The sequence below is a fragment of the Amblyomma maculatum genome, chromosome 6 (assembly GCF_055883805.1).
Source record: "Amblyomma maculatum isolate TAMU_Amacu chromosome 6, ASM5588380v1, whole genome shotgun sequence".
NCBI lineage: Eukaryota > Metazoa > Arthropoda > Arachnida > Ixodida > Ixodidae > Amblyomma > Amblyomma maculatum.
Window position 1 is genome coordinate 77,748,792 of NC_139349.1, and position 27,904 is coordinate 77,776,695.

General features: G+C 44.5%; 1 protein-coding gene across 1 annotated transcript in view; it reads right to left on the reverse strand.

Moving 5' to 3' along the window:
* MED16 (mediator complex subunit 16) overlaps positions 1–27,904 on the reverse strand; it is a 46,596-nt gene that overhangs the window by 11,844 nt on the left and 6,848 nt on the right. The window contains exons 11-20 of the mRNA XM_084606974.1: positions 22,892–23,034; positions 19,962–20,026; positions 12,222–12,350; positions 9,972–10,067; positions 9,448–9,559; positions 7,734–7,873; positions 6,400–6,590; positions 965–1,079; positions 260–346; positions 57–122 (exon numbers count right to left, since the gene is read on the reverse strand). Coding sequence (XP_084463100.1) covers positions 57–122; positions 260–346; positions 965–1,079; positions 6,400–6,590; positions 7,734–7,873; positions 9,448–9,559; positions 9,972–10,067; positions 12,222–12,350; positions 19,962–20,026; positions 22,892–23,034 — 1,144 coding nt within the window. The remainder of the gene's footprint in view (positions 1–56; positions 123–259; positions 347–964; positions 1,080–6,399; positions 6,591–7,733; positions 7,874–9,447; positions 9,560–9,971; positions 10,068–12,221; positions 12,351–19,961; positions 20,027–22,891; positions 23,035–27,904) is intronic.

Genomic DNA, 27,904 nt, shown 5'->3' on the forward strand with positions numbered 1-27,904 from the left:
CTTGCTTTGCTTTGCTTTGCTTTGAATTTTTCTTTTGAAATGAAAGCCATACTTGCCCTCTGTATGATTGCCAAGGTCAATGGATGGTATGAGTATCTGGCTGGGAAGAAGGCAGCACTCATCTGAAATGCATCACGTCGTGTTGATGCGCGGCAGCAAATGCAACTAAACAAGGTCCACATCATGACAATACAAGAGAAGCACATCAGTCAAGACAAAAACGCGTCAGTCTTTAAAGGTTCCATCTATCAACACTTACCGAGCAGCGTTTCATCAGGTTCAGAACCATGATTGAGCAAAGTCTTGGTCAGAAGTTTGAACAGAAGAGAGAGCACATCCAGATTGTCTAAACAGAAGGAAATCAAGACATTATAAACAGCCTAGAGAAACAGTACCAAATATATGCTCACAGTACTACTGATTGCATCACGAAATTAAATTTTTTAAACACAGGTAGGCAAAATCCAGTGTACCGGTGAATGGAAAAGGAAGGTTATAGAGAAAGCACTCAAAGCATTATTGGCCATCTGTGTTTAACGACAGCAAAGTTATTCTGGAATGACAGCTCTGGTTTAACGTGCCAAAGCTGCATGTGGGCATGAGGGATGTTGTAATGAAGGGCACATGATTAATTTCAACTGCATGAGGTATTTCCTATGCGCTCACATCACATAGCACGAGTATTTTTGCATGAAAATACCATCACAGCCAGGATTCAATCGTACAATCTTGACCTTAGCAGTGGAATGAAAAGCCAATAAGCCATTGCACTGGATACTAAGTTACTTTGAAGGCAGGAGTGAACAAATACTGGGCAGGTGTTTGTGTATTTCACAAATGATCACCTCCTGCAACTGTCACCTATGAATCCTATGAATTGGCCTCCAGATTTGGCTCAATATGGGTTAAGTACTTCTGCAAATGTTGTAATTTAAATCTGATGGACCTCACAGCAGGTAAATACCTGTCATCTTGGTGTAGGCTGGCAAGCAGCTCTCACTGATGAAGCCCCACATACGAAAGATAACGAGCAGCTCACGCAGCATGTTCAGGGACTTTGCATCTGAGATTAAACCACCCTGCAAAATTAGAGAAAGGCTCATTAGAACACACACCCCCATTGCAAAAAGAAGTTTATCGATGTAGCTTGCACCTTATCCTAAAACAGAAGTTGGTTGGTTGGTTGGTTTGTGGGGTTTAACGTCCCAAAGCGACTCAGGCTACGAGAGACGCCGTAGTGGAGGACTCCGGAAATTTCGACCACCTGGAGTTCTTTAACGTGCACTGACATCGCACACCACACGGACGCCACTCCGTTTCGCCTCCATCGAAAAGCGGCCGCCGAGGCCGGGATTTGATCCCGCGTCCTTGGGAACAGTAGTCGAGCACCGTAACCACTGCACCACCCCGGCGGGTAAAACCGGAGTTCTCCCACTTTTTTGCCTCACAGAACCCAGGGAGAGCTTGCGGGATCTGCCTAATCTTATCTCTCCTCATAAGTCGCTGCTGTTGCAGCTATAGTCATGCCTCGTTAATATGTACACTTTGGTTTCCGACCAAAACTGTCCATAAAGCGAGTCATCCATAATAACGAGTCATGAATAAAAGCAAAAAGGATTTTATTGAGAAAAGAGAATTGTAATTAACGACTGCTTTTGTACAGAATGGTGCGCACTGGACTCAAAATTTCACAAACACCGGCAAATGTGAGTGCATTATCCTTGCCATTGTTGTCTTCGAAAAATTGTAGTGCAGTCTGAAGCGACTCAATCACCATGACACCCGTGATGTTGGGCTTTGTGTTGGTCAAACTTTCGAGCACGAACTCCTCACTGGCCGATGAATCAGCGTCTGATTCTCTACTCACCGCCACTTCCAAAATGGCCTCTTCACTGAGCAAAGTAGCCGCTAAAAGAAGCTGCTTGAGATTCTCCTGAGGCGAGGAAACAGCTGAGCTGTCGATACTAGTCCCTCGCAGCTTGGATTGACTGAGATGGCTTTTGCCGCTTATATTCACAGATTTCTTCGCGCCTGCGTTCAACTATTCTTTTGTGTTTAACTCCCGCCATGCCAAAAGCCAGACTCAAGTTGAGGGTTACAGGCTCCTGATGCTGTGCACTTTTTTGCCCAGTTAACCTTTCTGCCTTTTCGTTCTTCTGATTCTTTCTTTTTTTTTGCCTTGTACTGCTCTGTAAGGAAGCAAGGAAGTCAAGTTGGCAAGCTGCTATGCAGAGGGTTATCGAGCATCCCATCTTCTTGGCGCCGTTTTTATGTGTGCCCATAAAACAAACACTGCAAGCTGAAGTATAGTTTAGAACGACGGCTAGCCGACTACGAAGAGCTCAGACCTTGTCAAGGCTGCATCGTTGACTCAAAGTGAAGCCGACATACGGACCGCCTAGTGTGCATAGTTTGGCAGTTAGGCAGCGCAACAGGGACTAAAACCAGGAGCATGAGAGGGAAGCGCGTCCAGGACGGGACGCCCGGTCCCGGTTGCGTGTTCGTACGTCGCCTTTCTTTTGTCGCTCTACTTTGCGAGTGTGTCTTAACTCTCACCGAAAAGCGTTAACGGCTTCATGGAACACACATTGCACTTTGGGAAAGAAAACTTCAGTTCTCACCGCCACTGTAGGCACTTCTCTTTCTTCCTGTCATTTCTTTCTTACACTTTTATCGGCCTCTCTGTTCACGTTCAGCAGAATTTATTGCAACTACATGTTGCTGTTTTCCCGACTGCGGCGGCACTTCCGCTGCAGCCAGAAATCTCCTGGTTCCCCCCTTTCGGGGTCTTTCTTACGTTGACCCTCGGTTTGCTGTGTACGTTCTTCTCCGCTGTTGCACTCCCCCTCCCTTAGAACGACGACACGCCTGCTTTGGATCTTTGCAACCCCACAGGACTCTTTCAGGCAACCCGCCGTATCAGCTGTCGCGTAGGTTCGCGGGCAGCATGCCCTTCTTTAACTTGCGTTTGAACTCCTCTGCTTTTTTTTCAAACACTCTCCATATTACGAGACAAAAATACATGGGCCCAAGTGGGGCGCATGCATTCTTCCCCTGTCCATTGTCCGGACAGCGAGCTTCCATATTAACGAGGCATAAATACATTGAAAAGGTTTCGTCCCCAGAAAAACTGCCCATAATTCGGGTCGTCCATATTAACGGGGGTCATATTAACGGGGCACGACTGTATACTTAATTTTCTCTTTTCGGATCCACTCCACTGCCGACTCTATGAGGCCATCAGTTATCTGACGTACGCAATACGTCCCTTTCATATCTTGATTTCAGGTAGGATGTCATTAACTTGTGAAGTGCATTTCAGAGAGCCACAATGACACAGTTCTCATGCAGTAGTTGTTCTGCCGCCTACTGACAAGTCCGGCTCCTGTGCCTGCAATAACCTGCCCATCACTTGATGAGATCATGGTCAGAAAAAGCTCGACAATTCATGACATGCAGAACATTCAGAAGACTAATCTACTGTTAGTAGAAGTCGCAACAACTTCATCAGCCAGGTACTGGCAGCGGTGAATGCAGGAAAGCACTCAATTATACATCAAAAGGTGCATGCATGTTTCACATGCTCTTTTTTTTGTTCCCTGTTGACCAGAAGTCTCCCAAAGGCATAAACTGTGCTGGATTAAAGCAGTCACCAAGAAAACAGCACACACAGACACGTGCCACAGGTACACTTGCTCCATGCACAATGCCTCTTCTCCAGCTTCCCCTTTCCACAGCCAGCTGCTTCAGAAAATGGAGAAGGCCCCTACGAGACAATCAGGACATTTCACACATGCAGGACTGCTGCAAGTGACAATCACTAGGCCCACAAACTTTCAGTAAATTTGAAGGGACAGAACACTGGAATTTAGGCATCGAATTCTTTTTAGCGCAATGGAAAGACTGCTCTCTAAAATGTTCAAGTCCATAGCGATTCTGGTAGAAATGCTGTAGAAAATTTTTACAGAGAATTTTTTTATCAGGGCATGAGTGCACGCTCCCGTTTTTTTATGTAGTCCGATGCTGCAAACCCTGAGCAGCAACCACGATGACGACTGGCGGTCGACAATGAAGACGTACCGAAAACAAATATAATTTCACTTGCCACCCAGTAATTAGGCATTTCTTGCGTAGGGTAGCGTCCTTTTCAGTTTCCACACAACGATGTTATGGCACATTAAAGTATGGCTCGTCGACGAAAGTTTTAGTGAGCCCTATCATCGCTACATCCACGCAATTCAAAACACTGTGGTGCTATCTAGTGACCAAAGCTGAAAGCATGCCTCTCGCGATGTGAAAGAAGTGGTGGTTTTTATTTAAAGACGCACTGGAGGGGGCATGCACCCCTTGTAAAATAATACATATATAATAAAATATGACAAGCACTTCTAGAAGAAAAAAGAACAAAGTGCAGTTAGAAAAATCTGCGATATTTTACTGACATGTAGTCACGTGGATATGCGGATGATACCACTTTAATGGCAGAAAGTGAAGTGGAACTCATGAGACTTCTGATGCGCGTACAAGAAGAGAGTGAGGAGTTTTGGCTTAAACTGAACATTAAAAAGACAAAGATCATAGTGCAGTTAGAAAAATCTGCGATATTTTACTGACATGTAGTCACAAGGATATGCGGATGATACCACTTTAATGGCAGAAAGTGAAGTGGAACTCATGAGACTTCTGATGCGCGTACAAGAAGAGAGTGAGGAGTTTTGGCTTAAACTGAACATTAAAAAGACAAAGATCATGGCGTCTTGCCCTATCAAGTCCTGGAGCATCAATGGACAAGAAGTGGAAGCTGTGACAGATTTTCTCTTCTTGGGCTCCAAGATTACCTCGGAAGGAGACTGCAGCCGTGAAATTAAGAGACGCCTGCTTCTGGGAAAGAAAGCAATGGTTAGCCTTGACCGCCTAGTAAAGAGCAGAGACATTAGTCTGCCAACCAAGATCCGTATAACTCGTGCTATGGTCTTTCCAGTTGTGATGTATGGATGCGAGAGTTGGACTGTGAAAAAGGTTGACCGCCGAAGAATTGACGCGTTTGAATTGTGGTGCTGGCGAAGACTCTTGAGAGTTCCTTGGAGTACAAGAAGATCAAATCAGTCGATATTGTCGACCATAAACCCTGACTGCTCATTGGAGGGTCAAATTCTAAAGTTAAAGCTCAGCTACTTTGGTCATCTGATGAGAAGAGAGGAGTCGCTGGAGAAAGATTTGATGTTGGGAAAGGTTGAGGGTCGCCGGAGAAGGGGTAGGCAGCGAACGCGATGGTTAGATAGCATCCTCGAGGCACTGCAGATGAAGTTATGTGATGTTAGGAAGATAGTGAGAGACCGGAAAGCGTGGCATGACATGGTCCATAGGGTCACGAAGAGTCGGACACGACTGAACGACTGAACTGAACTGAACTGAGTCACGTGGGGCACTACTGTGAAAGTAATAGGGTTTCTCTGCAAGATAGTGCTTCAGTTGTTTTTATGCAGTTCTCAATGGCAAATTAAAATTATAAAGCCTCTTTTCTTTGATATTTTAGTGCTAGATCTGTACTATATGAAGCAAGACCTTTTCATATTCATCATAATTTCATGACATATTTTCACCAGTGTTCTGTCCCTTTAAGTAAGCATTTTGCCATTGCAGAAAATGGTAAAAAGAAAGAGACATCGATGTACGATCTGTAGAAAAGAACTTGCTCACAATCTGCTGTTACAGCTGCTTGTTAAATTCATTTTCCACTGAAGTCCCTTAAAGAATGTAACAGTGACAGTGAAATATGCGATGCACCCATATTTCTGTTCCCCTCTTCCAATTCCTCATCAATAATTACTCATCTTTCAAGAATTTCTTAGAACCATGCATGACACATACAACTTTATTTCTGTATGTGTGTTGCTTTTTTGCATCATTTGTATCTTTTTTTTACTGCCAGTACATGCATTTGTGCTCAAAATTAACTTATAATATGCAACAATTAGCATTTGTTCCCTTGTCACTTTTCTTATCCATAGCTTGCACGGTTATATCAGTCCATGCATTTGTGCTCAGTAATTAACTTATAATATGCAACAATTAGCATTTGTTCGCTTGTCACTTTTCTTATACATTGCTTGCACGGTTATACTTTATTCAACTGCAATCGTCAGCACCCATACTTTGTGTTCATGCGTGTGCGTGCGTGAGTGTGTTGTGTTTTTTTGGCGCATCACGCCTGATGCGCCAAAAAATACAGCACACTATCACACTATCACGCCTGATATCAGTCCCCATACTTCGATGCTATTGAAATGACCCTAAACATGCACATTACAAGTCCATCGACGCAGCGAAACAAGGTCTGCATCATGGTGATGACAACCACCAGGAGGAAGAACGCGCAAAAGGAAGCAAGTCACACACCCCTGGGAAGCGCATGTGGTTGTAGACCTGCTGGGGCAGAGACGCCATGAGATGGAGTGTCAGGTCAGCCACCCACTGGGTGAGCTGCTGCAGAGACTGCAGGATTAAGGGCTCCACTGAAAACTCCTTGGTTTCCAGATGAAGCAGCACCTTGTCCAGGTTGGTGATCACCTCCCTGCTGCCCATTACCGCTGCGGGGCCAGAAGCAAGGTCAAGAGAGGAGGAGGCAAAAGCAATGAGATTTGCCCCTTAAGCTTGCTATTATACAAAAGAGAGACGACAAATTGCAATGAAGACACATGATAGGAGTGAGTCTGAAATGCAGGATAACTGATAGCTGTGAAATTATCCATTCGTTTAGGTGCCTTGGAATAGAACAGTTCAGTAACGTTCAAGGAGTAAGACCGACAGGAGCACTGACTTCACTGTTGGGAAGTTCAAGTTATGCTACTGCATCAGAGAAAGCTTTGTGGTGGTTCTGAAATATAGCATTCGGATTTAACATCAACGCTGGGGAAGCATGCAGCCACCACTCCGGCGATTGCATGGTGCCGCTGAGTCTGTCGTCTACATCATGTCGCTTGCGGCACCGCTCGCATATATCCCTCACAGTAACATTTGTCGTTTGCTTCTAACAGCTCGCCTGCCATGCTACACTGACTCCTCCCTGTATGCGCAGGTGCCCATGGAAACAATGTGTTTCACGTCTGTGTTTTCTCTCGTAATCTATAGAGCATTGTCCTGTGAGTATTGTGCACAATCCGTCTACTCTTCGCTTGTTGGTCATGACGGTCATACGATCAGGGCATTTCGTTTCGTGGCAGTATCAAGAGGTGGCGCGTCAATTAGACTTTCTGCAAGGAGGATAGGGTGAGGAGGAAAGTGTGCCCAAAGCCGCGTCAGCGAGCAAACAGGAGCGGAGGGAGAGTTTAGAGTGCGAAGTTGAGCGCAGGACACTGGCTCAGCGTTCAAGTAGCAAAATCGACCGATGTCGAATGCAGCACAGCGCACCGGATTCGGTGCTCCCCTCATCTTACTTTGTGGTCATGTTCCATGCCGTTACTGAAAATTCCTATTTTAGGTCATTTTTTTTATCCTGCAGTATCTCAAACACTCCACAAATGTGAAAAGAAGTCTGACAATTCTGCTTCTTAAAATTCTCTCGAAAATCTGTAACAAATTCTTTTCACCAAATTATACCCCTCATATGCCCCAGCAAAGGTAAAATTCTTTGAAAATAACATCACTGAAGCAGCATCAGCCAGCACCACTCCACTCATCAGATTACTAATAGCAATAATTGTATTATAATAATAAAGGTGGCTGGACTGTACCAGACAGCGTTTCAGCAGGACCTTTCTCATGACTGGACAGATCCCTAGGTCTCAATAATCCCTTCATAACAGCAGAAACGGCATTCAGCATTATCTGGGCATGGCAGTCACCAGCTTTGGGTTGACCATTGCTGAGGCACCTGCACGAACATAGGCAGCAGCGACAGCAGCATTATCAGCCAACAGTAAAAGACATGTTCATCAAAGCATGGACAAGAATGACACTTGAAAAAGTGCAACATAGACGCTGAGCTCTGCAGCCATTTGGTTGTACTACATAGCATTATTTCTATGTACCCACTATGTGTGTATTATTGTGCATGTGTATGTACCCAGCCCACTGCCACCTGCCCACTACAACCTGCCAGAGGTATGCTTAGTGATTTTTGTGTGCTAATGGGGGCATACATTGCTTTATCATTAATAGCGGGATACTATGGGAGTGTGAACGTTCGATATTTCAAACAGGTTACAAATAGTATTCACTATGAAATATGTATGCACAGCCCTTCCAAAGTCTCAACTGTCAACCTCCTAAAAGATAAGAAATTACAAACTTTCTGTACACTGAAACGTTTCCAAATGCCAGTAGCTAACACCTGTAACAAAAGTTGACTTCCTCGTGCCTCACAGAACTAAGTTCCAGCATGCACAAAATTCTGCATGCAGTAATGGTAATGCTAGACTCATACAATGCGCTGACGTCTATCAAGTGGCACTCGCAGGTCAGAAATAAGTGCACCATAACACAGTATATCATCAAGGACAAGAGACGTACACCAGTCATCATGGTACACCGTACATCACTGTGCTGTAGCACGAAGCAGTCAACTACTAGCTGTGAACCAGACTGCTATCAACCCTCTCATTTGAGACCATAAGGCACCGAAGTGATCCAGCTTGGACAGGGTAGCAAAAAAGGCGCGAAATACTCTTGCCCGTTATAAACTAAAAACTGTGAATGTCGGATCACACAGCACAAGAAAGAAGGTATATGACGGAAACATCAAGCACCAAGGCAGCCCGCGCATGCGCACTTCAAACGCATTGCAAGGGAATGCGGCGAAAGTGTGAATGACTTAGAAAGAAACTTTTTCACTCCGTGGCACCAACAGATTTTCTCAGAAAACAAGAATTTATATATTTTGATTCATACTCATCAAGAGCGTGATGCTGAATAAAACTTACAACAATTTATTGCTATCTACAGTGAGCAGTAAACAAGACTGTGTCGTTTTAAGCACTCAGTTATGCTCTTACATCTGGCCTGATAAGAACAAAACACGCTAATATAACCTCTTAGCAAGAAATCCTGACCAAACAGAATAAATGGACAGGCATAGAAAGCTGCTGTTTTAAGTTTACGGAGCGTAACTTTAGCAAATAAATATAATTTCTTAGCACAAAGGGCCCAATTTTTAAGATTCAAAGGTGTGATGTAAAATTCCCAGACTAAGAATTAGGCTGCATACATCTATTACTAGCAGCATGCAAAGACAAAAATACAGGGGGCAGCAAAAAGGTATTTTAAAAAAATGTTCCAGCCAATTCTGCACAACAAAGTGATTTCTTGGATGCTCATGATTTTTTTTTTAGTATTCAGAACAATTTCAGAGCCTCACTAGTCGGGAATATTAGTAGGGGATTGTACTCAGTTGTGCTGAACACAGCTTCCACATAATGTCTGACAAGTAATGAGTGATGTTACTCTGACCTGTACAAAGATCCTTTAATGGAAAGAAATCGACTGAAAAAGCACTGCTGGATTCCAGGTGGCTGCTTGTTGAAAATTTCAGTAAACTTGTCACATATAGTCTCTATCACACCTGCAAAAAAAAAAAGTGCAATAAACACCACACAGCTTTTATTCACATTGTCATTTACAAAAGCACCCCATGAACTAACGTTGAAACAAAAAACGATGCAATATCACCTTCATCCACAGTAATTATAGACTAAACAATTCAGTCTTAATTCGACTTGAAAACAGACCTCCGCTGCAGACTGTCCACTTCGCTGGCATAGTGTAACTGCTCAGGTTGACAACAAAAACACCTGAACTCCTGCTGCTTTCTTTTACGTTTTTCCCCCCATTATCGAGAATTGGTTAACACTAAATATGGCAAAAACGTGTAGTTAGCCACTACTAAGTGTTCATAGTGTTTGTCTGATATTAGCAATATGCAGATGCCCACCAGCAAACAAAAGTCAATGGCCATATATGCAAAGCTTACTTACCTGGCCGCAGACTGAGGAGAACATCCCACCAGTCTGTGCCAGTCATGAGACAGTGCTCGAGTAGGGTCAGGGTGTAGCTGGGACTGACAGGGGTGCCTGTACAAGAATGCCAGCTGGCTACAAACCCTTTCGCACACAGAGATGAAAGACATCCACATTCTCCACTTACTAGCCATGTTGATGTGAATAGTAACCACACGCAAGAACACAACTGCATGATCAGCAGACTTCCCTGAGCTAGTTTCAAGCTTCCAGCTCTGTTCACAAGGACGTGTGGAAAGTTGGGAAGCAATCAATAGTGCTGATTTAATTCTGCCTCCGGCCCAACAAGATATATAAAGAAAGGCATGCCCATTTACACTGAAGCAAATTCAACCATTTTGTAAATCCAGTAAACCTTACACTCTAGTCACAGTGTATAGAAAAAACCAGCTACGATAACTTTGATACAAAGTGGAGTTATTTTTTCTTGTTCAAATTTTGCAATAAAAGCCAAATCCGGTCCAACCCCAGTAAATAGGCAAATTGTGAGAGCGAAAAACAAACTGTCAGTTTCCCATCACAATACGTTCTTAGCTCAAAAGAAACTTGAAAGACTACTACTCCAGAAATTTTTATTCACACAAGTTCATGCTCTTTAAGATGAATGCATAGAGCATTAGTATGAAAATTTGCTAGGGCACTGCAAGAACGTGCAGTGCAAGCATGTGTTGTGTTGAATGAATGGTTCCCCTGTTACTGCCTACAGCACTTAGGCCTACACTCTTCCATCACTAAAAAATAAAACTGGGAGAGCACTCAAAATCTGCCCTTAAGGGCGTGGCATAACGTGTACAGCCTCATCCACTTCTAGCTATAACATCGTCACTGTCTTCAATGCAACATTGCGTCCAATGCATGCACATATTGATGCAAAGCGATCCAAGCACAGAGGTACTGAAATGTGCTGCTTCACATGGCTTGCCATATAAATTTATCACGTGGGCGGGTCGGACATAATGTCGCTTTGAAAGTAGTGACCGTGTTATTGTTAGAAGTGGATGAGGCTGTACACATGTTATGCCCTGTACATGCACTCTGCTACTTGCTTAACCACTAATCCCTTAACTGGTGCCTCAATAATCATGCAAATTCATTAGCATGCTGTCCTAAGCTACTATACTATGTGAAAGACCACCCATCAAAGATATAGTTCCCCACTTTAACTAGGCCGTACAAACATGCCTGCGTGGACTGGGAGTAGCGTGTCTCGGGTTTGATTCCCACCTCGCCCTCCCATTCAAAAGGAGCTACCCGAGTTGGCACCCACGTCATGTGGTCCCATGGCGTTACCATCCCAGTGACCTATCAGTTTTCAATGATGTCACCTACCCAAAGCCATCTGCTATGGCATGCCCATGACGTTTTGCCCACAACACCAACAATGACAATGCAGACGTCAAATTTTCTAAACATTATCGCCAACACAACCAGACTTACTGCAACCAATGCAGAGCAAAGACCTCTCCCATATCCCTCCATTTAACCCTGGCCTCAGCCAGCTGCACCTATTTCATCCCCGTAGACTTCTTGAAGGGCCCCTGAAATGCTACTTGCAGTAATATTCTAACACAAGAAGTCTATAGAGGTAACTCATATGAGTATTCAAGTCAAATTTGAGAGCTTTGCATAGAGCGTATAATTTAAAAATTATTTCGAGTATGTGCTACTGGCGATTGCTTGTGAACGATTGGGGCTATACATTCCCGCGTGTACCGTGCACAAACCTCCCATGCGATGTCACATGGGCTTGCTGGGCACGTCCGTTCATTGGGCGCTCCAAAGTTATGCGGGCGGGAGGGGCACGCTGGGGTGCCATCACAACTTGTATAGTACTTATTTTTTTTCTTGAGCGCCAGCATTGGCTGTGTTAAGAGGGAGAAGAGCATCATTTTCAGTCACATCACCCATATCTTCAGTGCTGGTAAAGGTAGCTTAAAAATTTCTGCATTGTGGTGATGACTGATGGGACATCAATTGATCGTGTTCTAGTTTTCATAAATAGACTTTCGCGGGCCCTTTAATCTCATCCCTCCACCGAGCTTTCTGTCACCACTTGCTACGCCTGCCTTCCCTTGAAATTCTCTCTGCCACCCTTAGACACTCCCAGTTTATCCTTAACCCTGCTGGGTTAGAACTGCTGTTGCCGACTTCTCTCCCACTTTCTTTACTCTTCTTTCCTGAACATGATGATGCAGGTATAAATCTCACTGGGCTCTGTGACTGGTGCCAGCCTGAAGAGGAACAGCTGCGAGAGGGAGTCAACGGCCACCAAGACACCGCTGGTCCAGCTCAGCTGCATGTGAGACACTGTGGCGCTCAGATGCTGGTACTTGATGCCTGCTCAGAGGGACCGAAAAAGAGAGTGTGAAAACAACACTGCCGCTCAGCTGTTATAAACTGAGGAAGCTCAACAGGTTAGAAATAAAAGGACAGACACATAGATTTCCACCAAGACACACTACATGAAGTGCTTACATCCCTAAGCCTCCATGTCACAACACTACACAGCATTTAGACAGGGTAAAGCATGTGACTAAGCTATTGCACTTATCTGCACACTCTGGTTTAGTACGTAATTACACGACAATTAGAGACCTGTTGCAATAACTCTGTGAAAGTACATGGATGCAACCTTGATGACAGTTTGATGCTTATATTCAGAAGCAGGAGATGCTCATACTGCCCAAAAAAGAATTTCTCCGTCGCATGGCATGTACCGTACACCCGCGTATAATACGAGGTTTTTTTCCAACTTTCAGCGTTCCAAATTTCCGCCTCGTATTATTTGCGGATCCCAACCAAAATGTCAAAGTTTTGCGAGAAGTTCTGGTTTCGTTGTTGCCGCGTGGCTACGGCTTGGCTTTGTTATCGATGTGCGGCTACGGCTTGGCTTCGTTGCCCTAACGTGGCCGCACCCCGCAGTGGCCACGACGTCGAGGTGTCGTCTCTTCGTTGTTGAGTCGTCGAGTGCGCACAGCATCAGCGCATGTGCTCTCGTGCAAACCACGGTTCGCGAAAAAGTGCACGCTTTTTTCTTTAAGTGAACGAGCAAGATGCCAGGGTCTCGGAAACAGTACTCGGCTGCTTTTAAGAGAAAGGTGATTTTAGTTGCTGAAAACATCGGCAACAGTGCGGCCGGGAGGCAGTTTGGCGTCACCGAGGGAAGCATTCGCGGATGGCGACGACAGAAAGAAGCCCTTTTCGCGTGCAAGGGAATGCGAAGAAGCTTTCGCGGGCCAAAGAATGGCGCATTCCCGGAAATTGAACTCGCTCTGACGGAGTTCGTACGAGAACAGCGAGCATCGCATCTAGCTGTGAGCGTAGAGCTTATGCAGGCAAAAGCTAGGGAGCTTGCAAGGGAAAAGGGAATTCCGAGCTCCGCCTTCAAAGCAAGATACATCGCTATATGTGCCGTGCTGGATTCTCGCTACGCCGGCGAACCTCGATTTCACAAAAGCTGCCCGAATCCTTCGAAGAGTTGCTGGTGGCTTTTCAGCGCCACGTGATTTCTTTGCGAAAGACCAAAAACTTTCAGCTGGGGCAAATAGGCAATGCTGACCAGACTCCGGTTTACCTGGACATGCCATCGCCCCTCACCGTCCATGAGAAGGGCTCTAAACAAGTTTGTATCCGGTCTACTGGAAACGAGAAGACGCGGGTTACAGTCATGCTATCGTGCACGGCAGACGGCCGCAAGCTCCCGCCCTATGTCATCTTCAAGCGCAAGACAATGCCGAAAGGTGAGGAGCTGCCGAAGAATGTCATCGTGAGATGCCACGAAAAAGGTTGGATGAACGAGGATCTCGTCCTCGACTGGGTGAAGTCAGTGTGGTGCAAACGGCCCGGTGCGCTGTTGTCCTTCCCATCCATCCTCGTGCTGGACGCGTTTCGTTGCCATTTGGCCGACTTGGTGAAGAGGCTGCTAAGCGACTGCCGCACAGAACTTGTTGTGATTCCGGGTGGGATGACCTCACAACTTCAGCCTCTCGACGTTTGTGTTAACAAACCCTTCAAGGACGCAGTCAAGCGATGCTACGCGGAATGGATGCGGTCAGGTGAGCCTGCAGTGACGCCGGCCGGGCGGCTGAAGCGAGCATCGCCAGCCACGCTGTGCAAATGGATTGTGGACGCGTGGGCAAGCATCCCAGAGGAGCTTGTGCGCCGTTCGTTTAAGAAGTGCGGCATCTCAAACGCCCTCGATGGCACAGAAGATGAGTACCTGTGGGATGATTTGTCCGACAAAGAAATTTCCGAGGAAAGCGCTGCTGAAGATGAAAGTGATTGAAGTGTGAGGTCCTATTTCAATAAATGTCTTGTTTTTTCTCTCTCGTATTATATGCGGTAAAAACTTTTTTTTTCCATTTCGCGTCTCCAGAATTTCACCTCGTATTATATTCGGGTTCGTATTATACGCGGGTTTTTACGGTACTTTAATTTCACTGCGTGAATGCAAGCTTCCCGGCAGTCTAAATCAACGTGAGGAGGTAGCGTGTTGCAGAGAATCCAGGTGGGTGCGGTGCTGACACCAGCAGTCAAGGCCTCCTGGGCATCACAGACTCATGTTCTGACCCGCACCGCTACAGAAGCGACGATCTATCATTTCTTGACCCCTTGGGTGCAAACTTCAGGCAGCACACAAGCCGTACATCAGCAGCCAGGATTACCCCTTAAGCCGAGCCCCACACTGACAAGAATCTGGACATATGGGCCCCGACACAGAGCTTCGTTGGCGTTTACAGCCAACACAGTTCTGCATTTCTTCATCTAACTTAGAATGATGGTGGAAGCCCTTCGCTTAAGCTGGAGGCTGCACTTTAAAGGGTGCTTAATTTCTAGGCAGGCAGTGACATTGGCACCAATTTTCACGCGTCAGCGGTTTTGCCGCTAAAATTAACGGGCTTTTACACCGTTAACGTGAAAAAAATTTGTATTAAGGGAAACGGAATTTTTAGTGGTTTTTGGGTCCTGGTAACTTTTTCTTTGGTGGTTTGGGATACTTCGGATAGTCGATGTTCTTTAAAATTACACCCATTTCTTCAAGCAATGCATTATATCATTGAGATGTCAAGGTGGCGAATATCGGAACACGACCAATACACCCTGAATAGATTTATGCGGCATTCTTTAACGTAACTGTCGACTTTGCTATTGCCAGGCATCTACTCCGCTGGGCTGGGACTTGTGAAGGGCATGCAAAGGTTTAGAAAAGAGTGGCTGGGGAGCCCTATGTTTTGAGACCAGGTACTGAAAGTTCAAAATGCAAATGGTTGTTTTATGGCAGTTAGTGCTTCTTATGTACCTCGTTAGTACCTCTTATGTTCATATGTACCTCGTTAATAGAACCTCGTTGATACGTTCCCGGTTCATACAATTTCCCGCTTCATACGTTCAAAATCCCAAGCAGTAAAACATCTCCATAGAGTTGCACTATTTTTCTCCCGGTTAATATGTTCCCGGATAACACGATCTCCCGGTTACTATGTTCAATATTTTGAAAAACTGTGATCGTATAATATGCTTTGCGATCAACTGGGCATGTGATAACGAGCACTCACGAAGTGAAAAACTGATCAGCGGCGATCACCCGCCACAGTTGCTTTCCTGCAGTGCAGAGGTGCTACGGGGCGAAGCATCAAAGAAAGCCAACGAGCCAACATACGAGGTGCCCGTTCAAGCGGAAACAGGGCTTCATGAGGACAAACGCGGTGGCTTCTTTTGCAGTGCCTTATGAGCATAACACAATTTGATAATTACAACTGCAATAAAAGCTCGTTAATTTGAAAATGCGCCATGACCGTCGCGGCGGCCGGCGGCACCAGAGGCAACGTTCTTAAAGACAGTTGGAAAACTGTGCTAGCGTGCCGCGCTGCGAATTGCGCCCAAACAATCGCCGGTCCGGCGTGAGTTGATTGCAAAGCGACTGCAGCGCCTCCCCCCAAAAGAACAAATCTTTACAAGAGAAAAACTTTTTTTTTTTTTTTTTTTTTTTTTGTGGCAGTCGTTCATCCTTTCACCCATAAGTCATCAACGAAAGCCCGCGATCAGCCGCGATCATGATGCCGGCTTTCAGCACCTGTTCGCTTCAAACGACTTTTTTTTTTTTGTTATCCTGCGTTCCGGTGTGGCAGTGGACGGTGCCCGCCCCAAACGCGACATGATAAAGTGAGAATGAGGCCTGCACAACCGGATGAGTGCTGGCACTCTGCCATGTTGCCCCTCCCCACCCTTCCTCTTGTCCCTTTTTCCTGATAGAGCTAGCGTGATAAGGGAAACACACTGTAGCGTTATCGCTGCGCAGCATCTTGGCACACTGCCAAGATATGCACACTGGAATGTGACGATTACAGCAGAAAACGAAGGTACACACTAACGAACGTTTTTTTTATTCAAATTCACAATGCCAAAAGTGGGGGGTTCATTATGCGAGGAGGTCGTTACGCAAGTAAATGAGATAAATTTACCATAATACAAGTGGTTGCCCATTTTTTTTTATTTTTTTTTTTTGGGGGGGGGGGGGGGGGGCATTCAATAATTCTAACTTTTTTCCCTGGTCCGGTGAAGTTCAAATTAACAAGCTTTACTGCACTTGCTTGCATACGAGCCGGCCGGGTCCCATGCAGCAAGAGCCAAAGCGCGGCAACTGTAAAAGCCATCGTGAAGGCTTCTCCACATGTCACTGTATAAGGGGGCAAAGCATCCTGACACAATTAAGGAAGAGATCCCGGCTGGTCATTCCTTTTGCGAATCAAATCTGTTGATAAACCTCTTCCCGTATGTTGATAAACCTCTTCCCGTAAGATACCGCTAATGCGGTGTCTCAATTTTAAATGCCTTTGTACTTCATTCAACAGTTAATTTGTTTAATATTAGGCAGTTTGGATCATATACGTTTTTTTCCTGCGATGTAGTGGGATCAAGTGAACAACTACAGGGGCACTTCTGGGGCACAACGGATGGGCGCATATTCAGTCAACTGAACATTACCAAACATAAAAAGAAAACCAGATAGTGTGGTCTGGTATGTGGTTTAACTGGTTTAACACACCAAAGCGACTCGAGCTATTAGAGACGCCGTAGTGCAGGGCTCCAGAAATTTCGACCACCAGGGGTTCCTTGAACGTGCACTGATATCACAGAGCACACCTCATCAGAGAGAACCTAAGTAATGGGAGGAAGGAGGGAATGAAAGGAGAGAGAAAGGGCTGCTGTAGTGGAGGGCTCCAGAATAGTTTATATCACATGGGGATCTTTAACCAGCAATGAAATCACACCATCAGCCCCCAAACGCAAAGGTGTCTGCGTGCTGTGCAGTCAGCACACATTAAAGATCCCCAGATAGTTTATATTATTCCACAGGCCCCCCTAGGGCATCTCTTTCCCTTATTACACTCCTGCCTTCCTCCCTTCCCTTAAAGCATAGTTCAGGTGTCCACTCAGAAGTGTGACAGATACTGTGACAGATACTGTAACGGATACCGCAACAGATACTGTAACGGATACCGCAACAGATACTGTAACGGATACTGTAACAGGTACTGTAACAGATACTGCACCTTTCCTTCACATGGTGCACGCTGTTTCTAAGTGGTAAATTCATTTCATTGCTACAATGGCAGCTATTTATTTACTATTCGCAGAATAATGCGACAGTAACACAAGGGAGCAGCAGAGCTAATAAACTAAAGGTAAATCTAATGTGAACACAGGTGACAAATCCCTTCATGACTATTTGAGCCAAACACTTAAGGAAGACTAAGTGCAGCTCAGGATACCAACTGCTCGAAAATGCAATCCAAGAGCTTGGCTCAGTATGGAGGTAAACATTTGCAGAGGCGCTGGAATCCTGCCTAGAACCAACGTAGCGCACAATCGCCTGCAGTGTGCTCGGCAAACCAATATGAAGGAAGCGATGCCTTTAGCGAGTGAAAGTGCCTACAGTCAGCAGTTTATAGCCAGAATAAAAATATAAGCTCTTTTGCAACTTTAATTTAAGCCTACAGAAGGCAGGTAGCATATGCTTGAGAATAATCTATTTGTAGTCCGAAGTTTCAAGCTAAAGGGCAAATATCTGCTTCTTATCAATATTTAGGTTGTTTACGCACTGAATAGCAGAATAACATTCGTGAAAGCCAGCTTTTTGACGCAAATATTAAATTCAGCCGTTTCTAGCAGGTTTTGGGGCTTCCTGTTGCAAGTTTTCTATGTTTGAGTAAGCAACTCTGGCTGGCACTACTTTCATAGCAAAATAATGCACTTTTAAAATCTGATTTTAGTCAATCTCATGTGCACTCTTTTCAAATCTCTGCCCCTTTAACATGCCTTTAACTCCTAAGCTACCCAGTCAAGCATTGCACCTTTAAACATTACCGTATTTACATGCATAATGCTCACACTTTTTTTTGCGGAAAATTGATGCGAAGTTGGGGGTGCGATAATTATGTGGGGAGAATTTTCTAGGAAATGTTTTGGAGCACTAAAAGCAAATTTAAATAGGTGTGAATCAAGATTCTTAGGCCAGCTATTGTAAACATAACCAAAACATTACTTTCAAGCAGAACTTGCCATGAAGAAGAAATGATGTGTGCAGTCAGTGCAGTCATCGCAGCCATGGAACAGCGGTGGCAGTCATTTCATAGATATTCATTAGACCGCAAAATAGTCTCGCCACTCTGACGATGATGATGATACAGCCTCTCCCTTTGAAGCGCGCGGTCACTGGCGCCACCTAGCCACTGCACATGTGATCCGCTATCATCACCACATTTCGTGCCCTTCAGCTTTTTTTTTTTTTTTCTGCCGCTGGTTTTCGTTTTTACCGAGCAGCGTGCAGACCGACTCGCCTGGCGTAGGTTTCCCGCTGCGCGCCCACTGTGGATGCACATCCATGCTGTATCGCACGGTAACACAGGAAAGTCTGTAGCCCTCATCCTCGAAGTTCTCCGAATTAATGAGAGTCTGCCGCCATTGAACTATGCACAGTCTTGCCGGGCCCGCGCAGCGAGTCCGAGTTAATTGAATTTTTGAGTTAATGAAATCCGGATAAGCGAGGTTTTACTGTATAATATTCACAGCAGACCATACAGTTCTACTCTTGATCAGAAACTTGATTCGAGTCAGTGTCGACACTGCAATCGCTGTCTCCAGTAACGTACTGTGCAGAACTCGACGCTGAAGTGCCTGCTGGCAGTGCGGTTGCTATGCCGTAGCGCGTACTCGAAAGCTTTCAGCTTAAAAGCAGCTGTATAGCTTGCGTACCGCCCCATCGCGATGTGTCACCAAGAACACTGCAAACGGTGGAACAAAGCGAGTAACACTGACGGAATAAAGGAACAATGCCAATGAGACATGGAGGCACCTCTCAAAATGACGACGATGACTACAAGCGTCATGGAGGTAAAAAGAAATGACGAGTATAACCTACGATGATGATAATGATCTACTCGAGCACACTCTCGCCGCCTGGTAGCGCGCGCACACAACAAGGCCAGCTAGATTCAGTAGCGCTCCAAGGATGGTGCTTACTACTAATAGCAGACAACTCTCGTCATGGTAATAATGGTGATGCTATGATTATGCAAGAGAAAAAAAATTGAAATTTTTGACGCCCAATGTGAGGGGTCTGAGCATTACACGAGTGCGAGCATTATGCGAGTAAATACGGTAAATACAATATCAGCAAGATGTCTCAAATCATTGCTCTTGCTATTGTGATCATCAACAGCCAGGCAACATTCACCACAGGAGTGACTTCTCCCACCGATCCTCGATCAGCCCTGTCCTGAGCCACGTGTGTCCGCCTTGTAGACGCTCAGATCTCGTATGCTTTCATAAAATGTAACTCCACAAAGGAAGATAACCGACACCCAGATGCCATGTCCTATGTGTGTGGCTGAACAAATTAAACTGTTGTAGCTTTCTGTGGTTACAAATGCAGAGACTGAAACCCACCGTGGTCATCTCGTCGATGAGAAGCAGCATTGATGTTGATGCAGCACAGGTAGTTCAGGTACTCCCTGTACAATAAGAACATGAAAGCGTAAGAAACTAAACCTCAAAGAGACTGTGTGTTGAATGCATAATAATAATTACACCCATCACCACCAAAAAAAAAAATGCCTCCTGTGCTTTGCTTTGTGTCAGTGGCTGTCAGCTCCTTTCTTAAGTATGTCATAACAAAGCCCCTCATTTTCCCCGCAATTTGCTATTAAACCTCAGACATAAGGTGTTAAATAAAGATATAAAAAAAACACTAAAACTATGAAGCCTCAATGTAATCTATGTTCCTTTTCCAAATACCTGAAAAGCCTATGCAAATGAAATACTATTTATCTTCCAAATATTGCTGCAAGAGTTCTGCAACAAATATTTGTATGTACTTTTTATTTCTGCCACAATTACTGCAAATAATGCTATTCAGCAACACCAACCAGGTGCAGACAACAAAGATATGTAGTGCCAAGGTTTTTCCTTAAAGCCCCCATACCCCCCCTCCCCCCCCCCCTTTCACAACATAGTCTGCTATGCTTTATATTAATCCTTTACGTCATGCAGATACTGGCTCAAAAATAATTACAGGAATCGGTACATTGAAACGTGAGTTATGGAAATAAATTTCAAAATACAAGCAAACTGAAAATTGCACTTGGCTCTATTTTCCCTGTCTTTCTCTTTCCCATTTCACTCGCTTAATGACGACATTTGGTGGGACCTAATCAATCGAAACAGCCCACATGAGCACGTCACTACAATGTTGTGGAAGTTTCCATGGTTTCGCAGTCGCTATAACATGTTTTTGCTAAAGATGACCTTTCTTTCATGGCTAAGACCGCATGGGTGCCTCGCAGAAATAGAATGAGGAACAGGAAGACTGGAAGCAGGCAGTGGAAGGAGAAATTCCTTGATCACCATGCGCCCCCAAAAATTGTGCTTTTCTCATGAGACCGCTCCTTGACCGCCCCTTTCTCTTCATCCGCAGGCATCACACAACAGTGAGAAGCGACTGGCGAGGTTGTTCAATTCTTTCTTGCCCATCTCTGGCTGCATAGCCACAGGTAGCTAGCTGTCCATATGTATAGGTTGTGAAATTCTTTAATGCAAAAGTAATAACGAGCACCTCTGTTAGCGCTTTTTATGTCACTTGCTTTGCAGCGCCCTTATATAAACCAAACATGTTGGATTCATTCACTTAATATGAAATAAAACAACGCAACATAATATATTTTTCCGAATGGACACAATCTGCAGTGCGTTGGCTATGTATCCAATCATCGAATGCCCACCAGTTGAAGTCATATCCACTGCAAAGAACCACCACTGTGAGCCGAAACACCGTCAGTATCATGATTTTGGTTCTCGAGCAAATTAAGATATCAGATACCGAAATATGCATGTTACGACTGGTGGAAACAGCATTCCCGTAACCCAATTGCAACAAACGAGCGAAACAATGCACTTAAATTATGCTGCAGAACCCCTCTGCCATGCAACATCCTGGACATTGGCAGCACTTATACAAAGAAAGCCACATAATATAAATAACTCGTAGCCCATTTCTAACATCTGAAAAAAATGTGCGCTAGGTTTGCAGCTTAGATTTTTAAACCCACTGTGAAACAGTGCTATATGCCAGTCAAAATTACCTCCTTTCGCCTCTCCTTTCGCATCTAGCAAGCCATTATTAGTGCAAGAAATCACGACTGAAATCATTTCATCAGAGCTACCCACTCGATAGAAAGCAGACACCATAGAAAGCCCAGTTGTCTTCATAAACAGCATCACAGTGTACAAAAACTGACTAATTATCTCAACCAAGAAGACAACAAAATTTAGTGAAAAGCATTGAAAACAGGAGTACGAATTCACAAACAAGTTGGCTTTACTTCTTTATTTATAAGCAGTAAGCTGGATACTGAAAGATGGCAGTGAATATTGTTAAGTGGTGACAAGCAAAGAGATGGCACAACATGGCGACAGGATGAACGATTTAATATCTGGCCTAGCGCGAGGGCTCCTCTCGCGCCACTGCCGATCTTCTTCGCAACACTTCCCGGGGCCACCAAGCGATCGTCCCGATCGTTTCGTTGATGTTGATGGTGACGTGATGGTGCAGATGTTCAAGAAAAGATAGAAAAGAATGATGCGCTTGCCACTCCAATGACGAACACGATGATGCTTGGGTGATCCGCCTCCCCTGAAGCTGTTCAACCATCCATCACCAGAGTCCATGGGACCGAGGGCTCGAGGTCACGACGAGCGGTTGGGCGGGGGTTGCGTTTACATGTCCGGTTCCTTTGGGTCCTTTGGGTCTTTTGAGTCCTTCGTCTCGGGTCTGGTTGGTGTGTCTATTCTCCTTATCTTCAGATCTGAGCTGGGGGCTGAGCGGTGGTAGTTGATCGGGTTTGGGCAGGAAGGGCTGGGGCGAAGCTGCTCGGCGATGTCCCAGGGCTCTCAGTCGATGGTCTCGGCTTACAGATGGCGTCGATGCTCCAAGGAAAGGATGGGGATGACGTATGCCGTACCTCCAACCAAAATGTTACGTGGTGACAAGCAAAGAGATGGCACAACATGGCGACAGGATGAACGATGATTTAATGTCTGGCCTAGCGTGAGGGCTCCTCTCGCGCCACCGCCGATATTCTTCTTCACAACAATATACTTACTTAATACATTTTCATCATTAGACTAAGAGTGCACTTCGGTCACACCGTATCAAGTTTTATAAACCCTCATTGATAAAAGTGCTACCCTAAATATCTCACCACCTCACAACGTCTTGGCTGAGACAACTGCCAGATAGCAGGCTAATCATAGCACAGGCAATAGAGACATGCACGAACAATTGAATGATCTCTTATTCAATGCGTAAATAAACCGCTCACCTTGAAAAGCATTTGATGACATTGTCCTTGTAAGCAGCTATGATGTATGAAGGAGGAGGGCTCATGTCGTAGATGGATAGACGAGGGGTGCACAGAGCCATCACAGGAGAGCTGTATGAGGTGGACGCATGGTGCTGCCAGCCCTGCGAGAAGGCATCGTACACAATAAAATTCCAAGGAAATGAAAAAAAAATTATGTAAATTTGTCAACCGCACAATACTGCAACGTTTTCACAGCATCACATACTGTACACATGTACAGCCTTTGTCAAAAATATATGGTCCAACGGGTTCACTTCTAAGCCCTGTGACGAAGCCCCTGGAAGAGATACCGAAATATATAGGTAAGCTAGAGAAGAATGAGGACGAGATGTGTGATCTACGAGATTTTGAATGCTATAGATGCGCAATGAGCTTAGTTACGGGGCTTAGAGGCAAAATCCCTGGGCAGTATTACATGGATAAAGTTTCCTCCAAGGAAGCAGTAGAAATCCAGAGCTGGTGTGAAAGGTCCCGAACCTAGCCGTCAACTGAAACATGCACACTGAGTTGTTACAAAGAGCAAACTGCACTGCAGTAGTATAGTGCATGACAGGCCACACTGGGTACAGCTACACATAGTTGGTGCACTGTAATCTACTTATATAATGATGCCAAATGTAGGAACAGCTTGCTTAAAGTAATGGACCATTTGCAGAAAAGCTTCTGCGCATGCGCGACAAAGGCACAACTAGCACCCTCTGTAGGCCATTTGGTTTTGGTTGGAAAACATGACCCAGCCCAGCGCTGCCTAGCCACGCATTCTTGCACTGTAGTGCAGCGGTAATGTGAACAGCAGCACTGCCACATGCTGGCACATTTTGCTAATCCTTGAATAAAGAGCAAGGAAATTCAGTATTCTTCACTATTGTATACAAAGCCTCAGGAGAGCCATTTAACTACAATGCGTCTCTATACAAGCTACACAAACGCCTTGCAATGGCGACACTTGACGTATATATAATGTGTGTTGTGTTGTGCATAGATAATGAAGGCCACGAAATACACAATGCAAAAAAGATGAGGCCCTTGATGGGGCCAGCTCTGCACGTCCAGCCCATTACAAAATGGCCGTCCTTGCTGTATTTCGTGCTTGCTACCAAATGCACACATCACGGCTCTATGAGAGTTCTACCATCAACAAACATACGAATTCTGAGAAAACTGAATTTTATATAGTAGTACGAACTTTTAATGCAAATGCGACAATAGCAATTAAGGTGTGCAATCTGAACAGTTGGAGCACGGCAGACTGCAGCCCCAGAAAGCTGCAGCAAACCGCCCATCACTATGTGAAGCTCTCCCGAATCAGCGCGAGCATGGTTGAGATAGTACACCGGATCTTTATTTTAAAACAGTGCTAAAACACAGATAGAAATAGACAACCACAGATTACACTGATACAATGTGTGATTATCTTTTTCTATCTGTCCGTGTTCTAGCGCTGTTTTAAAATAATGTTCAACCAACTCGCTCAACAAGCCACTCTACAATGGGTCATTAACTGATCAGTAAAGTGTGGCTAACGTTAGACGGTCCTTTACGATGTTAGCAGGAACTCCTGCCCTATCAAGATAGCGTAGACATAAACATCTGCGCATATCACAAAAGTACATCTCATTAGTCTGTTACAATAGTCAGTGCATAAATGCCCATAGAATACATGTTCATTTGGTCATTCAGCATTCTGCAGAAGAGAGACAGGTGCGCACGCCACTCTCACAGAAACTTACTTCTTAGGCAGCGATATGAAGATTCATCTCCAATTTTTTGACATGACCTTCCTTCTTTAAGCATCAGCCGCGACGCAGCTGGCGAACAGTTAAGGTAACAAAGTACACGTATATATTACCCATACGTGGTCATTCTTCAGGCTACAATGCGAAAAGTCTATGCTCCACATCGTTTCTAAACACGAAGATGAGATATTATTCTTCTATATCATCCTCTTTTGCCAGCATACATATTTTGTACAAAACAACAACACTAGAGCAACGATTCAATCCTATGTGAACCGCTGAACTATAGCTGAATGCTGCCATACACATGTTAGCTCCAGAATCTCTCTCCAACCAAAAGCGCTGGCGAAGCTTCCCATTTAGCACTCGCTTTTTCGCAAATGGTCAATTAGTGCATTATGCGACACAAAGTTGCACATTTTATCTGTTCAAAATGAGCTGCATTCAAAAATGCATCTACCTTTCACACAACAGATATATATGCTCACTACTTTCTTTTTTTATTGCCTACAAGATACCTGTTGTTGCAATTTCGCTAAACAAATGATGGGCAGCATACACCATCTCATGGAACACTGCACTAACTAGGCTTGTTATGTTACCTTGCTTTGATAGAGTTAACCTAAAAACAACTGCTTGAACAATGTGACAACAACCTGTGTGAGCAACAGATGTGATGAAAGCACGTGGACTGACAAGGATAGTGGTGACAATGATTTAGCCTCAATTCCATGCTTACTCAATGCACAGGTCGTCTGTTAATTTCATGCAGTCAGTTCAAAAAATTACCAGCACAGTATGTTCAGGCACTCAGTGCAGTTTTTTATTATTTTCACACAGATTTCACAGCTGCCACTGCATGCATTCACCTTACCATGCTTTACACGAATAGTACGTAGATGACAACAGAAGCTTAGAAAGCTTCACAACTATTCAGTACACTCTTTTGTCATCTAAACACAGTCTGTTGCATCAAGCACTTTTCCCTAAACATAATTACTTTATTAATTAGTCACTGTTATGCACAAAATCCCCCTTCTCCCTCCCCTACATAAGGCTCAATAGGCCCCAAGGAAACATACCTAATAAATGACAAGTAATAAAAAATTAGGTACATGTTTATTTTCAATGCTCTATTCTAGAAAAGGAGCTCCTCTATTCATTTAAACTACCTGTAATAATAGACTATTAAAATGTCTCATTACCTATACTCCTATCACAATCAAAAGCTTGACTTATGTATGTAGAGGGGTTGAACCCCTTTATAAGAGACACGTACGGGAGAGCAGTTTTTGTCTCTTATATGAGAGGTCTCTTATAAGCAGGGTACCATGTTTTTATTCTCTGATCAGCCCTTATTTCAAAGTAAATACTTTTAGTAGGGACAGGACACCTGCGATTCTTGATTGGGAGCTGTGCGAACGAGAGTGCCCACCTCACGCTCCCGGTATTGCTGCCTCGGGCAGACTCCCGCACGTGCGGTCGCACTCGTACCCTTGGCGGTAAGTTTGAAGTGCTTTCCTATGTTACATTCCCATTGCAGGGGCTTCTCGTCGGTATTTTATAGCTGACCTACCCACTCTGGCTTTGCTGAAGTTATAATAAATAGTGACTGCGCACTTCTATCGTCCCCCTTTGCTTCCACAATGGGCGCAACTGCGATTAGCGACCGATGGCACTGCATCGAAGGTTAAAATGGCTGCTACAAGCGAGAGTGTTGACCAGAATGCAAGGATAACTTGTCCTTTATAACCAAATGTCTTCGATGTCCGATGTCCGTTACAAAAGAGGTCAAATTAATGGGAGAGATAGGGCAACCAACCAAGTGGGTGAAGAGTGTCTCCTATACCCGATTGTCTCTTACATCCATGCCTCTTATAACGGGGTTCAACTGTATAACACGGTCAGTGCTTTTAGAGCAACTCTGCACCCAACACAGGTGCGTATCGGTGCAAAGTGATGCAAGCATAGAAGGACCTGGGCATGGTGCTTCACATGGCCTGCCACTATGCTTTATTGTGTGGCCAGGTCGGACGCAATGGCGCTTTGAAGGCAGTGACCGTGTTATTGTTAGAAGTAGATGACCCTGTATATGTCTAGTTTAGATATAGGTAGATGCATAACTAAAATTGCACACAAGAAGAAAAGGAAGAGTTGGCTGTCAAGTTACAATAGCAGGTCACTCACAAAAACTTCGGAAACATATTTTAAAACCCTTTAATGGTTTCATCCACGGAGGCAGATTTCCACCCAGCATGGTTTTTTGCTGTACAAAAACAGTGCGGTTTGAAATTTTGTGCCCTACCAAAGGTGTGTGCTCACAGGGAGGTGCTGCCACTAAGTAGGATTTACAAGAGGCATTTGAAAAGATGTGTCTGACACCGTCTTACGGAGAGAAAGACAACTGATTTTGATCTTCAGTGCAACACCCGGTTTACAGGGACACTGCTTTAGTAGCTTGTTTCTCTGCACGATTTATCTCCAGGTGATTGCAAAGAAGGCACGCGAAAATTGATTTTTATCTTTACTAGCACTCTACTGCAAACGCCCATGAATGCCGAATTCTATGATTATTATTGCTTTTTACTTTGTTACAGAAGCTCATAGGGCATCATTACTCTCCAGGTCTACTGAGTTTTCCTCAAGTTGTTCAGATGCCTAGTTGCATGCCATCACGGCCACATGCAATATCTTTTCGCTTGACACTAGCAGTAAAGCTTCTACCAGCTCCATGCTCAGAGTCTGAATCGGATAATAACTCATCTTCAGGCAAGCCTTCAGAAATACTTAACATTTTTGCCTTTTTAAATATTACTGTAACCAAATGCTGTCTGTAATATTTTTCCTTTCTTTCCTGTCGTTACTGATGTTATTTGTTCAAAATCAAAGTAATTTGATCACAAGAGAAAGTATTTTTTGAAGAGATTCGGGCATCAAAGGGGTAATATGCAAACTTCAATGCTCACAACCAGTACTTTTCCAAGCTTCTTATTTTTATTGCCCCAAGAACTTTGACGAATAGTGTAGAATGTAACCAATTTCACTCGCTCATGAGTTGCCATCTACAAATATCTTCATCGCACCAGACTAAGGAGTGTACAAAGTTACAGGGACTTCTATATTTGGAGGCCGGACTTTCAAAGATTCTTGCGCGCAAACTACTAACTTAGTGGAGGGTACACATCGCTCTCGAGATACCACATTATGGTCTATGTTATTTAAGATGTTATTTAAC